Source organism: Chelmon rostratus, chromosome 3 (assembly GCF_017976325.1).
Source record: "Chelmon rostratus isolate fCheRos1 chromosome 3, fCheRos1.pri, whole genome shotgun sequence".
NCBI classification, from domain to species: Eukaryota; Metazoa; Chordata; class Actinopteri; order Chaetodontiformes; family Chaetodontidae; genus Chelmon; species Chelmon rostratus.
In genome coordinates this window covers 30,641,999-30,657,372 of record NC_055660.1, presented here as the reverse complement: position 1 = coordinate 30,657,372, position 15,374 = coordinate 30,641,999, and the positions used below count along the sequence as shown (strand labels likewise).

General features: G+C 40.0%; 1 protein-coding gene across 2 annotated transcripts; it reads left to right on the top strand.

Annotated features, from left to right (window-relative positions):
* The first annotated feature begins 3,244 nt into the window (after positions 1-3,244).
* On the top strand, positions 3,245-13,079 carry LOC121627768. Of its 2 annotated transcripts, none has more exons than XM_041966825.1 (6): positions 3,245-3,391; positions 7,498-7,914; positions 8,756-8,887; positions 10,473-10,523; positions 11,566-11,631; positions 11,758-13,079. In XM_041966825.1, exons 1-6 carry the CDS (start codon positions 3,340-3,342, stop codon positions 11,826-11,828), a joined length of 789 nt encoding a protein of 262 aa, XP_041822759.1. In that variant the 5' UTR covers positions 3,245-3,339; the 3' UTR covers positions 11,829-13,079. The 2 variants fall into 2 exon arrangements, with proteins under 2 accessions (XP_041822759.1, XP_041822758.1); XM_041966824.1 differs by having other exon boundaries at positions 11,566-11,652.
* Positions 13,080-15,374: the final 2,295 nt, after the last annotated feature.

Sequence of the window (15,374 nt, the reverse complement as noted above, 5' to 3'; positions counted from 1 at the left end):
TAGATACATATACACATACACTACACAGCTGTATTCCCACCTACACAACACATTCTATAGTAAAACACAGCCAGACGGGTGAGTCTGCTAATTGATCAAAGAATAAAAGCAAAAGTGGAAGTGATTGCTGCAACACAGCCTGTCATTTTATTAATTTAGGGTCAGGAGAGTATGCCCAAACTGCAGGATAGATATTTTGATTTTTTAAGTAGCAGATATGATGTGCGTGAATCTTCTTATTGCTCACAGGAAAAGAGATCTGTGATACAAAATGGGTGAAATCTGGTTTATTTTATGTACTTGAACATAACAAGTGAGAATCAGTCATCAGGACACCAGGTGAGTAATTCCACTGTCTCAGGCTGAAGGATGATGAAAGAAATACTGGAAACTGCTGCAAACACACTAATTGAGTTTGAAAGACTGCACCTCTCTCAGTTCATATTGCTGTGGGGTATATGAGTGGTGAACAGATTGTCAAAGTTGTTTATTATCAGCAATTCAGAATCCAACACCAAGAGCTGCAGTGTCTAACGAAGTGTAGCACAGAATAAAGAGAATGAATGAGAATGTGAATGTAGGTTTCCACTAGCATGGAAAACTTTTACACAAATGTTGGCCACGGTTTTAATCTCATCCTTCACTGGCTTGTCAAACCTCTATGACATCTCAAAAGCCCTCATGACCCCAGCAGTCGGAGTATTGTCACCAAGGAGGACCCTGATGTCTCACGTCAAAGGAAATATTAAACCACATAAACAAAGTAATAAAATGTGAAAATATAATCATGGATTTCTCATCCAATGTCATGCGCAAACTATTTTCTCTTCTCTATATCATAGTGTATGTTGATGCATTTAACCTTGCAAGAAATTAGAAATAAATGAATAAATAAGCCTTTTTCTGTGTGTGTCAAAATCTGAATACAGCCCTGCACTTTGTCACGTGACTCTTGAATGCCTTGTATTCCATTTTCAAGCCCAAGGAAGCAACTTCAAATAGATTGTAAACCATTTGTTGCCATATTTATAAGCTACCACATTTATTTGAAGTAGAAAAAGAGCCATGGGTGTTGGGGTTAAAGAGACAAAAGGCAACAGCATTGTTGCTCCTCCCTCTCCTTTCTTCTTATTTCTTATCATCTCTCTGTTGTCAAAATCTGAAATACGGCATACCAAATCCCAAAGAAACAGATCAAATCATTTCAATGCAGCCTTAAATTCTCTCCTCTAACAGCATATCAGGTTCAGAGAGCCCATGTGTAGCGTTTCCAAACTCTAATCAGTGTTATCTGTGAGACAGGTGAAGGGTCACCTCACACAAATGATAAAACCCAACATGTTTTCTCTCTTCTCTTCAGCCATACAAACACTGTCATATCTGTGTGGATAACGCAAGAGGCAAGTGAGAAAATATGTCTGATATGTGATGTTTGTCAATGTACCACTATAACTCACTACCAGTAGTTACGCCTTCTCTCCTTTCACACCATTCTGTCTCATTTACTCTCCTCTCGTCACCATGCAGCCTCTGATTAACGCTCCGCAATGTCTTTCAGCTCACCACAGCGAACCATTAGCCTTTTTCTATTTTCGCTGTCCCGTTCAATTTGCAGGATATGGTTTTGGCAGAGCAAACACTTAAATGAGGAACCAGAAATCAAATTAGAAACCTTCAAAATAGCTCTGTAACAGAATATTTTTTAAAAAATTGCGGAAAAAAACAAAGATCTGACGTTGACTTTGACAAGTGAGCTTTAGTGCCATACATACCACTCCAACTAATGATTATTTTTATTACCAATCAAACAAAAGCATTTTCTTTATTAAATTGATCCAGAAAATGCCAGAATGCCAGAGTCCAAGGTGATGTCTTCAAGGGTCCTGTTTTGTCCAACAGTCCACAAGCTAGTTTACAGTCATAGAAGACTGAATGAAACCAGCAAATATTTACCATTCAGAAGATGGAGCCAGTCTGTCCATATTTACATCGCTCCGCCAGCTCCTGGTATTTGCCACGTTTGCAAGGCCTGTTGCATATTTCAGCTAAGGAGTGTGTCCCTCTCCAGCCCGGATTGACGTGATTTTCTCTCCTACAGGTGGTGTTTGCTGGTGCTGATCACTGATGCTACTGTCTCTGCATCTGCTTTCAGGACCTGATTGTGTATCCGCATCTCAGACTTTATGAAACCTCACTGTTCAAAATATTCCTGCACAACTTTTAAATCTGCACAGTAAGTATAAATTATATGTTTGTGAACAAAACATTTTCATACGTGCACAAAAACGTTCTACAGCTACAAAACTTTATTACACATTCACAAACCTTATTTCTAAAAAAGATGTCATATATGTTCAGATGTTCAGATATGTGCATACATTTGTTTTACATGCACACAAACGATGATATACAACTGCAGGCTGAAAAATTATTTGTGAACACCACTTCACAAGCTCAAAATATTAATGACCCTTATCTCCATAAGAGATCGCACATCTTTAATACAAAGCAGTCCACTCATTGATTACACTCTGACTGGATTCCTTACTATCAGGCTGCCCCAATTTATTGCTAAATACTCTCCAGCTGATCCAGAATGCTGCAGAATGCGTCTAAATCTTTAATTTTCAACACATGTGGCTTGATAAACAGTCTGTTGGTATGTTCCCTTTCATCCACCTTGTTTATAAGTGCTCTTTCCTTTAATATATGCAAAGGTTTAGTATTAGTCATATGCCACTCCTCTGTGCAGCAACCAAAATATGGGAGAATAAGTGAACAATACAGAATATGAAGTACCTCAAAACCTTTGTAAGGACTTTGGTATAGTATAACTTGCAGTATTACATTTATTAGTCACTATGATTATGTCATTTGTTAACTCTAACACAGTTTTTAAGTACATCATGCATGTTGCTTTTTACCCCAGCCTTCCTGTCAAAGCATTGATGTGCTTGTGTAACTTAGCAGAGGCTCCTGGCTCACAACCACATTGAGAAAAAGTGAATTTAGTCTAGAGTCACTAAACTCTTCCTCCTACCTCTTCCTCCTTCCTCCCTTCTTTTCACCATTACTTATTTTCCCCACCCCTCTCTACCTCTCTTCACCCAGCTTGCTTTGAAGAAAGGAAATCTGCACTTTTGCACAAGTAGCAGAAGCAACAGGCTGGGGATGAAGTGATTCACTCTTTTTTTTTTGGGCGAGGGGGGGGCGGTAGTTTGTACTCTGCACTGTTTCCTTTCTCATCAGTTTTTCTGTTTTTGGCGTCTTGACCTGCTTCTTGTCGTCTGTTCGCCTTGTGTCTGTCTTCCTCCTCCACTGCTGTTCATTGTTAATGTGATGGATCTCATGACTGTTACGACCATCTCATCTCTTTTACTCATGATTGCGGGTAAGTGCACTTTATTTTCACATACAGAATATTGAAAGACAGAAGACTCAGGCAACAAATACACTTGGTTTGGATGACGTTAGCCTCGAGATAGTGGCACATTGCTGACATTACCCTGAGGGCTGCTAGCTTGAGCTGGCTGTTTATTAATTGAAATGTAGATTTAGCAACACCTTATTGAGGCGAAGTCTGCTGAAAAATATGTGGTGGTTTTTACTTCAAGTGTTGGTGTATATTGGTATGCATGGCAGTGTAGTATCCTGTAAGACCATCCCTTCCAGTCCTTTCTTTATTGTTTCAAACTACATCACGTACACAATGAATTTAGTGTGTGCTTATTGTGCAGACATGATGAGGCATTTCATGTTTCCGACTTTCTGTCTCTTTGGTGTTAAATATTTTTTTTACCTCAGGCTTCTCGGCCTGGTTCAACAGGGAAGAATTAGTCTGCAGCTTGTCTTCCAGCATAAACTTTTATGTTGTACCAAAGTAAGGAGACCTTTCTCACAGCAGACACCTTTCAGAGAGATGATTTTGCAACATACAGCAAATTGTCAGAGATAGGTATCATGGCGACAGAGGATAGGATGATTGTCACCATGATAACTTTCCACAAATCCTGTCCTTGTATTAGAAACCTCTGTGCAGTGTCTGGGTGTCAGACACTTCAAACTGTTCTGTTCAATGTGGCCCTACTCGATCATATTTCATCATCTCACTGTTACCTAAAACAACACATTCCCACCTTGTGTTTTTGCTATTTTTGCTATTTCACGTCTGAACACACAACAGCTGCACTGAAGGCATTATTGATTAATTGTGGCAGCTATTACGATTATTAGAACAAACAAAAAAACTAAGATGGTTCAATACTAGGTAGAACCAAATCATTAATGATACTATATTACACTAAGAGACTTGAAAATGATGTTTTTTCTTAGATGATTATGTTATTTAATCTGCTTACATGACATTAGAACTGACTTTCTATGAGGTATTGGGTCTTGATTTCCCTGTAAACTGAAACCAAACATTGGTTCTGGAGACAACAAGAGATATCCAGATTACAGTGGGACAAATCCAGGCCAGAGAGTTTTATACCACTGACTTTCTTTAAATGCTTGTCTGTCTGGCTCACTGTCATGCTTAGCGGAACACTTGAATTGAACTCAAACATGCAGTTTGTTTCTTTGTAATTTATACTACATACATGGATTGTGTTTGCCACAATTCAAAAAAATATCACACATTTTCTCTATTAATGAGCCATAGAAGTCTCTGGAAAAATCTGCTAGTGCAGGAACAGTAATACACAGTAAATATACAACAAGCAGACAGAAATATAATACTAAATATAGCAAAAGATAAACATAGGATGAAATGCTATATACATTAGACAAGTGGCCAAAGTTGATCAAGTTTGTTAAAATGCATTGAGGTAGAATAGGAAGATAATAATGTGGAAATACACCATGAACAAAGTTAGTGAAGGAGCAAGGAGTGGGAGGAGTGATGTTCAGATGAGACAGAAACTATAATGCTCACAGTTCTCTGTTAGGTAAGGTGTTGTAGAGAGTTATTGCTTTAGGTAGGAAATATTTCTTGAAACAGTCCTTATGACAGCAAAGCTGCCCCAGTCTGTCAGAGAATTTGTTTTGTCAGTCCAGTAGGTGGTGGAGAGGTTGGTCAAGATTATCCACAATGGACAAGAGAGAATGAGGTAGATTAGGCTAATAAGTGAGAATGAGGTATTGCTATATCAAAAGTCTTGAAACAAGTTGATTGTTTCTCATCAAATAGGTAGCCATGTTATTGTTGTATGTATAGTTTTTTTCAGTTATTTTTCTGGATTCACAGGTTGTGCAGAGTCCTGGTTAGTCTACTGTCAGTGCTCACAGCTGTTGAGAGATCAAGTCAGTGTCACTTCACCAGCAACTCTTCTTGTTTTTGTTTTAATTAACATTTTTTTATTTGACATTTTCTTAGTAAAAACAAAGAATTAAAAAATAAGATAATTTAAAAATATTAATATGAAAATATGATCATGACAACAAAAACTTGATTATTATGCCACAGTGTCCACTGTGTAAATAACAGTAAAAAGTAAAAAAACCCTGAGTAAATCATCTTGCGAGTGTCAGTCTCCTCCTGCTTGTTGAGGGGCTAAACAAGTAAGTTCAGTAATGTGGTTTATGGGCTGAACAGATCAAACCAAATGATGTGAGCTTGCTGAAATGTGTGCTGGTGAAGCCTAAACTGCTAGAACTCGTAGAACTTCCACCATCCACCAAAATTGAAAAAACAAACATATTTTCACATTTAACCATAGTATAGTCATGCAGATGGTTTCAGTTCTGTTTGCAGATATGTGAAGTGCACAAATGTACTTATAGTTTTTTATAAAGACAAAAAACCTCATGTACATCATCCTACGAGTCAGTCTCCTGCCGCCGAAACTTGTGGCCAACTTGTGCCGCCACCCCAACACAGCGGCGCTGAATCGAATGAGTATCAAGAAGTGACATTTGAATTTATTGAAGAACAGTACTGGTAGAAAATAGCTCCTGGTGAAAACTAGTTTATCTGCACTAACCCACTGTAAATGCAGATAGTTGGAAGATAAAATCCCAGCTGTTGAATCTATATTTATTGTTTCTATTGATTAATTCACTTTCTCCACTACAGATAACAAATTATGTAACTCAAGGATGGAGTCTTGGATTAGTTCTCACTGCATGTCATTAGGACATCATTTGTCATTCTGCCATGTGTCAGTTATTATCGCCCCAGTGTGGAGCTGCTTAGCCATGTGACTGGACGTCAGAACTCAACTGAACTCAAGTGTCGATGATTTCACTGATGAGCGTAACATAGTTTCAAAATGTCAAAATCTGCAACCAGATTACTGACTAAGACCTCTGTCCTCCACCTTGCACTGCCTGCCATTTTGGACTAGGGTCCATTTTAAAATCAAGGCTCTCCATCTTACTCCTGTAGCTGTTTTTTTCCCTCACTGATTGTCCTCCTCAGCTCTAGAGATGGGATTTATGGCTCTTTGAGGGGAGCCGGATCTTGGTGAGCCATTCCTTTCAAAGATCCGTTCAAAAAACTGGCTCCTTTGGCTCATTTTTATATTTATTAAGTTTTAAGAAGGCAGTCTGGCCTTAACTTGTTTTATCTTGGAAATAATCACTGGAATGGAATGAATTTAGATATCCCACCAATATGAGTTTGAATTATTCTGAAATATTGATTATAACAAAAACATACAAACATCCATCCATCCATCCATTAACTATACACCGCTGAATCCTTTGCAGGGTCACGGGGGGGGGGCTGGAGCCTATCCCAGCCGTCTCTCGGGTGAAGGCAGGGGACACCCTGGGCAGGTCGCCAGCCTACCACAGGGCTACACATAGAGACAAACAACCACACGCTCATTCACACCTATGGACAATTTAGAGTTATCAATTAACCTAAGCATGTTTTTGGACTGTGGGAGGAAGCCGGAGAACCCGGTGAGAACCCACGCTGCACAGGGAGAACATGCAAACTCCACACAGAAAGACCCCGGGCAGGATCGAACCGGGGATCTAAACATACAAACAAACTGTTCAAAAGACTGGTGGCATTTTCACAGACTTCATTGTCACTATTACTTGAGTCATCTGGCTTGCTTCTCACCTCTGCCACTTTTACCGTTGGACTTTGGGGGGGGGGGGGTGGTTCACGGTTCCCTTCAGTTTATTTATATTGCTCAAAATCATGACAGACGTTGTCTCAGGAGATTTTCCATATAGAGCAGCTGCAGACCAAACCCTTTATCTACAGAGACCCACTTGATGACAGTGGTGAGGAAAAAAACTCCTTTTGACAGGCAGAAAACACTCATCATGTTTTCCTGAAAATGGAGGGGAGGTAGGGAAAGTATTTCAGGCTGCATGAATTCCCAACACCCTGGGGGTGTATGGAGCCTCTGAAAAGAGAAACACAGTAAAAAAATAAAAAAATCAGTAACATAGTAAATGACTCAACATTGCTTCACAAAGCACAATGAGCACTGTTGATCTCTGTGTTCTCCATAGTAACTGATGTCTGTCTCCCAGGATCAGAACAAATAATACCTGGGCCAGACGTCAGAGGGACCTCCTTCCCCACTCAGACCTACAGCACCAGCAGAAACTGTTCATGCCCCAGTGCTGCACCAGCAGCAACTGTCGTCCCCACCTCCAGTCCCAGCAGCTCTGCACCTGCCATGGGCCTCCTCACAATCAGATGGACAAGTCAATGTGAAGGAGACGTTAACCTGACCTTCTTCTCTTCCTCCAGCCCCTCTCTGCCTGTCTGTCACAGCAGTGAGAGAACTGTCCAGACTCTTTTAAGTAGTGTGTGTCAGAACAAGAAAGGCTGTAAAGGCACATCACGGTGGAACAAACGCAAACACATGCTCAATGGTTATGATATCAAAGAGAATGGAACAGAGGAGAGGACAAGTTGTGATATACTGCAGATCCAATGCACAGGTTGGTCTATTGTCTGTGTGCTGTTTTCTGTCTGTGGACGTGTGTGCAAGTGAGCACATTTCATGTCCACTTGTTTGACATTTTATACTCAGCAAACCTTTCAGCGGTTAGCATGATGATGTAGCCACAGGACATTTTATCAACAGACACCCAGATTCTTTATAGTGTGCACCACTTTAAATTCACCTACAGTCAGAATTATGATAAAAGATGCTCTAATTATGAGATACATGGTATTGGCATATGCACAGAGCACATCTTTTTGGCTCGTTGTCAGTCTAGTCCAACTCCTCTAGATGTCACTCTTTAGAAATGGTTCTTGTTAGTTCAGTGTTCATCAACAGCTGGCAACTTGGACCCAAGCCACTTCCATAGCAACCCAGTCCAACCAGCAGCAGTATGAATGATAACTAAGAGTTTCTGATGTGTGAGTGTCTGAGTGTATGATCTGAAGAGTTGCTGCATGTGGATCCCTCTGAAGACATTGGAGGACAGATATAGCCTTTTGAATGGCTCACCACACATTAACACACTTAACAGTGAAACACATAGTGTGCGAGTCCTGCAGCTGTTGCTTGGGCAAACTTTTATCCTCAAAAACAGGTTTTCTTTCTGTCTGTTTGTTCTTTGTGCCCCCTTTGAACTGACCCGTCCACTGCAACAATCTACACCGATCAGATCATAATTATGAGCTAAAAATCTTATTTCCAAAAGATCTCTATCTCTAAAAACCTCTAAAGGTCTCCAATCTTTTTCCTGAGGGTCATTCTTCATGTATCATGTGTGTGTGTGTGTGTGTGTGTGTTTGCGTGTGCATGTCTGTTTTTGTGTATGCGTCTAGTTGAGGCTCTTCCAGATGTTCAGGGGCAGCTGAAGGCCCACAAAGTGGTGACAGCATTGCTTTGCTGCTTGCTGTTTGTCCTCTTACTGAGCTGCTTCATCAAACCCACCATCAAAGCCCTGAGGAAGAAACGTGAGTGACACACAAAGACACACACCCACATTGTGCACATGCATGCATGCTTTCATCATCAGTATTTACTGACCTGAAAACTCAGATATTTTCAGATTAAGACTCATCAAATTACAGATTATGTCCAAGAAAGACTGATGTTTTAAATCCAAAGGATTCTGTCAGAGTGATGCAATGGAACAGAACAGAATAGCATAGAACACAGTTGAACAGAATGGAATAGAATACAATATAACAGAATAGAACAGAATAGAATGCAGTTCATTCACAGTTCTCATATTTTTGTAGTACATCTGTGTTGATTTAGTCTGATGAAAGAAGTCAAGGCTCTATAGGTGTGGATCTAAATCACTAGGTACAGTTGCAGTGGCTGACTGCTGGTCATTATCAGTGGGTGACTGGCATCCAGCGGTGTGCCATATAAGATCAAAAGATCAGACATACACCAAACTATGGTAATATGTAAGAAATTTCAGGATATTATTTCAAGTCGGTATCACTCATCCCTATTGGCATTGACTCTGACCAGTCAGGGCCAATGTGTGTTGTGCTCTCATCATCCAGTGAGCCACAGAACGGTCTGGATCTTTTTCCAGCAGATTACAGATGTCCTGTAGGGCATCGCTAACATGTGTGGTGTGTTGTACATTCAACGAGGTCAGAGAGACATGATGCATTTACTTTTGGTTTCTTTGGTCCAAGCAGAACAAATGTCCAGTGCCTGAAGTGAGTGAATGGTGGACAGAGAGCTGAGCAGAAGATACAGCAGCCCACAGGGACAGCTGGTGTCAAACAGTCAGGAGCCTCTGTAGAACATCACATAAATGTTTTACAGAGGTAACTAGACAGTGCCAGTTCTATGCCGCATGCAGAGAGCTACAATTATAAATGCTTTCTCTTCCTGCTTATAAAATCCTTGTTTTTCTAAAGAAAACACACATCTATGACTAAATAAGGAACAATCTAAACTAAAAAAAACTTCTTGAGTATTATTTGCTTAAGAATTTAACTCTTAAAATATCAGATAATCTGCTTCCTCTGTATGAGTGTGGCTTCATCAGATTTCATTGACAGTGATCCAACAGCTGAATGTGGCCCCGCCCACTTCAAACCAGTGAGAAGAGTGCAGAGAAAAAATACAAATTGAACTCTCTCATGTGAAAAAACACAAACTGTTTGACAGAAAATTCTGTGTACATAGAGAGACCCATTACTCAAGTCAGAATCTGACTTCAGATTCTTCTTTCAGGGCATTCATACAAATTTGAAAAGTATTTTTGCACTTACCACCACTGATGGCAAGCCACAAAGATACCTCTGCTTTTATATGTCCAGCCCAAATAGACAAGAGGTAGGGTATCCTGTAACTGCAACAGCCCCACTTGAAGTCCATATGGGGACCTTTATTGCATGTCATCTCCTCTCCCATTATTTCCCCAAATTCCTTTCTGTTTCTACTGTCTGCTCATTGGTAATGACTACAACTTTCACACTGAGAGAAAATCAGGCTGATAGTTCTATGAATTATCCATGCAGTATTTATATGCATAGTCAATGGTTTGATTGCTATATTTTTGGGTTTTAGTATCAGCCAGGAGGCAGAATCGCTGGATTGGACCTACACAGAGTCACAGTGGTGAGTCACATTCACACACACACACAGGGACACACACGCACGCACACACACACACACACACACATGCAGACTTGACATTGGGCTTCTGAAAGAAATAAGACTTGATACGTGTAATAGCATACATACGCACACATACAGTCTGACTTAATCCCAGATACAGTGCCCCGTCCACTGTAAATAGTCCTCCTCCTGAGTGATTCTTGCTAAAACTACAGTGATCATCATTTTTAGGAAATTACCAGCCCTTCATCACCAGAAAAACGGCCGTACAGATCAACTGTGCAAGCAGGTTATTACCACATATATTTACATTTACTGTTAGGCGCCAACCTCTAGTGGCCGTAGTAATTGCAAGCGCAAAGGAAGAAGTCAGGTGACATATTAAGCAAGAAAGTCCACATTTGGAGGAAGGTGGGGTGGAAGAATGGGTCAAATAAACACAGGACTTTCGAGCAGGAGACAGCTGCTTGTGTCCCGTGTGAAAGTCAATGCTGACCTGTTTTGAGTTACGTAAATACATTGAGTACAGTAACATACTTATTTTAACCCATGATCTTTTCCTAAAGCTAATCCAGTAGTTTTGGAGCCTAAACCTAAGCAAACTGCAACCGTGTCACAACGTTAATGATGTGAGGACGATGGTCCAGTTCAACAAAGGTCCAGTTTGTCCATTCTGGGCTACTGTAGAAAACATGGCGGTTTACGTGAAAGAGAACCCGCTCTCTCAATAATTATGATCTAATCTAAATCTAAGGTAAAAAAAACATGATTCATACTTAAAACATACTTATGATTATTAGATTCCATTTGTAGATCCCCATAAAGACCACACACTGGACCTTTAAAAATGAAACAATGTATTTATGGAGTGTTTTTACAGATTTATGTTTTCAGCAGGAACCAATGGGCTTGGAGCAGAGAGCAGACAGACACATTAGATTTGTTGAGTCTGCACATTAGATTTGTTGATAATAAGAACAAGAATGAAACCAGATTTATCCCTTAAATGTTTGTTTCTCTGCTGTTTATGTCTCTGTCTCAGTGTCTTACCATCGAGGGAAAACTGCAGTTAAAGACAATGACAGAGAGAAGAGACTGTCCTACCCTGGTAACACACACAGATACACATGTAAAATGTTAAACCAAACTCGCAGCCATGTAGTTAACTCACTGCTCCTCCAGCTGTCTTTCTATTGGTTTATATCTGGCTGCTTCCTGTGTATTGTCAAATCAGCTCTGGAGCGACTGGCAGTCAGTGACAGCAGAGAGCCTTCATCCAACAGGAACAGTGACTTCAACTTCTAACACACCTCTTCATCCTCCATCCTCCATCATCATCATTGTCATCATCATCATCATCATCATCATCATCAATATGTTGGCTGAACATACATTTTCATATGTGACTATGTCTGGATCTGCATTCTATCTATCTGCATTTGCTGCATAATATACTTAAAACTATGTTATAGCCAATAGTCAGTATTTACTTTATAAATGAAAGTTATGTCAAGATATAATATTTTAATGAAACCTTACAATATTTTGGGAAACACACTTTGTAGCCATCATTGTATATTGTGCCTTTCATTCCGGTGTTATCAGTTAGCACTAGAGTTACTAGTCGTACTTCCATTATTATTAGATTCATAGTGTTGTTATTATGTATATATACTCTATTACTAATATGTACAGGTATTACAGTATATACCTATATATATACATATATATGTATATATATGTATAGCATATATATAGCATATATATAGCATATATATAGCATATATATATATATACACACACACGTATATATTGTTTACTACTTTATTATTAGCTAAATGTCTATTACTAGAGCTGTCATTATTACTGTCACTGTATATCTGTCATCATCTATCACCCTCTCTCGCTCTGTCTCTCCTTCTCTCTCTCTCACCCAACCAGTCGAGGCAGATGGCTGCTCACACAAAGCCTGGTTCTGCCTGTTACAAGGAAGTTTTTCCTCGCACTGTTGCCAAGTGCTTGTTTGGTCTCTGTAGATAAAGAATAGTGTCCTGAGACAACTTCTGTTGTGACTTTGGGCTACAAATAAAACTGAAATGAATTGAACTTCTTAAAAAACAACAGCTGGATGAAGTGACTGCACACAGCATCTCAGAAAGACCTGAATGGTGTTGCCAGTTCTGAGTTCAGTCCAGGTGGCTCTTGGAGGGATGACCAGCTTGTTTGTTAACAGGCACCAATATGTGAATCAGACGGCTTCGGCATTGTTAGAAAGTGTATTTTTCACTTCTACCTAGGCTCAGTTTCTCACTTGATTTGGTTTTTGTGCATAGTGAGGCACATTCAGGACCCGGCTCTGTACTGAACAAATAACAAGTGGCAACAGTGTGAGTAGTTTCCAAAATGTTGTAATGTTCCCTTAATTAAACAGTCATAAAAAACATACATGGAATATTGATTGAAAAACGTCTGATTCACTGCCATTTCTTTTGCTGACAGTTTGTGATTTTAGATAAATATTGTGAACTTTTTTTTTATTAAAAATGATCAAAGTTGTGTCTGACCTGATTTGTTGCCTTTGAAGTAGGTGAATGGAAAATGCTGTAAATTTTGGAGAAGACAGAAAGACAGCAGGAAGGAGCAGGAGAGAGTAAGAGACAAAGGTGGTTACTAAGCACAGAAATGTGGTTTCCTATGCCGTTGAGACCAACTTCCTGTTTGTGTTATTTCTGTTATAAATTCTGTATTTTTCCCCCTCTTCCACACTCTCCTTCTCTCTTTCTCTTCAGTGTTCAATGTTTTCTCATGTTTCTGCCAGTCCCTCATTCTTTTAATTTGTCTTTTCTTTTGTCTGCTTCTGTTCCTTTCCTTTTATTGTTCATTCATCTGTTCATTGTCACAAGACATCTCAGCAATCACTGTTTGGATTTGAATAAAACTGCATCTGAACAGCTGTTTTAGTTAGACTGATGGAGATTTTTTTTAAGGGTGGTGTAGAAGAAATAGAACTCAATTCACATTATTCTGATGACACTGAGCACAGTCTGACTTGTTTGTTTGGCTACTTTGTCAGCACTGGTGGTCACTGCCTACATGTATTCTCTGCCTAGGGACAAATTCAAACTAATTTTGAGATTTACTTGTTGTTGTTTCTTGGTTGTCTTAAATTAAAAGGAGAGTTTAGTTTTCGGAATACTTTCTAGCATCTACATCAGCTGGTATAAAAGAACTTTAATCCATGCAGCAACAAGCACACTCAAGATTGAAACACTCAATATTTTCAGCTGCATACTATACATGGTATGTTATACCTGGTTCCAGCCACTCCTTGTTCCTTGCTTCTCCCTCTAGATGTAAATGTGTGCAGCGGGGAAATGCAGGAGTGTCACATGTCCTGAACATGGTTAACCACACTTTTTCACTTGGCCTCAATCACATCTGGATCTCCATTCGGAGAAGCTACTACCTGAATAGATGGTTCATAAAAGCTGGCCTCCACAGCTTCAGGTCTTCGCAGTCTTCTCCTTTGCAGCAACACCCAAGACCTGTTTCAGAACAGAACATAAAATGTGAAAGAAGAATATGTAGTTGTGAGCAATACCTAACCTAAACAAAACTACCAACATTAAGAGACATACTTTTACCAATATGCCAGAAGTCAAAGAATTGGCTTGTTCCTTCTGGACACAACTCCTTCCACACTCACTTGGCAACCTAAAGCATGGAATGCAACACATTCACTTTTAGCTGTAAATATTCACAAGACCAAGATTTATTGTGTGTACATGTCTGAGGGCTGGCACTTGCTTGTGCTGCTCCTTAAGAAACTCTATAACGTTCACTTTCCTGGACAAGATGAATATCCAGAACCTTGTTAATTCTGTCCTTCATCAAAGGGTAGGTGCCATTTTTGGCACAATGGCCATGAGAGTCTGACCTATGACTGTCCAAAACAGTTTAACTGAGTCGTTAAAAGCACAAAAACTGACAGATTAAACTATGTCTGCAAGTATTGTTTAGACCTGTTTTCTATATTGATACAAGTGTACTACCTACAGTCACCAAAGAGGATTAGCCCAACCCCCATCATTTTCAGTTCTTTGATGATCCTGCCTGCTCATTTTGCCAGGCCTGCACAATGGTAGGGATTGGGTACAGGTGTTGATGGTGGAAAAAGGCACTGCTGCTGCCAAACAGCTTCAGCATCCATATGGTCTGGGTAGCAATGCAACTGAAAAAGTGAATGCCCCCACTAAGTAAGGGGTTGCAGGCAGCCATGTTTTTGGTGCAGCATTAGCTGGTTCTGCTAATAACACTCAAACCCACAGACCAAAGACATGAAAATGAAAGGCAGAAAATAACCAATACAGTTCTCAACAGTCACAAACAATCTATACCATAAAAATAATTAAGCATATGTTATGTAATAAAACAAATCAACAAAAAATGACATTCAGGCTTCTGTTTGATCTCTAACATGGTGGCAGCATAAACAGGGAGCTCCTCAATATTGAGTTTATAAAGCCCTATAAACCTGACGTTTGAGAAAGCAAGTGTGGCAGGATAGTGCTGCACTCCCCACCGTGAGGGGCAGTGTGGGAGACAATTTGGGAGCGATCACCTATAAATAGACCAGGTCGGACCCTTCCTCATCCTTTTCCATTTCCTCTTCCTCCTTCACGGAGTTGACAGTGTGTGTGGAGGTGCCTCACTGGTTCGCAGGTTAGATCTCAAAGTAAAGTGTGGTGTTAGGGACCTGGGCTGTCTCCCTCGGGCTGGTGTGTGCGTGGTGTGCTCTCTGCGGCCATCGCTGGTAGAGTCTGGGCTGCGGGCTTCCTCCTCCTGCTGCTA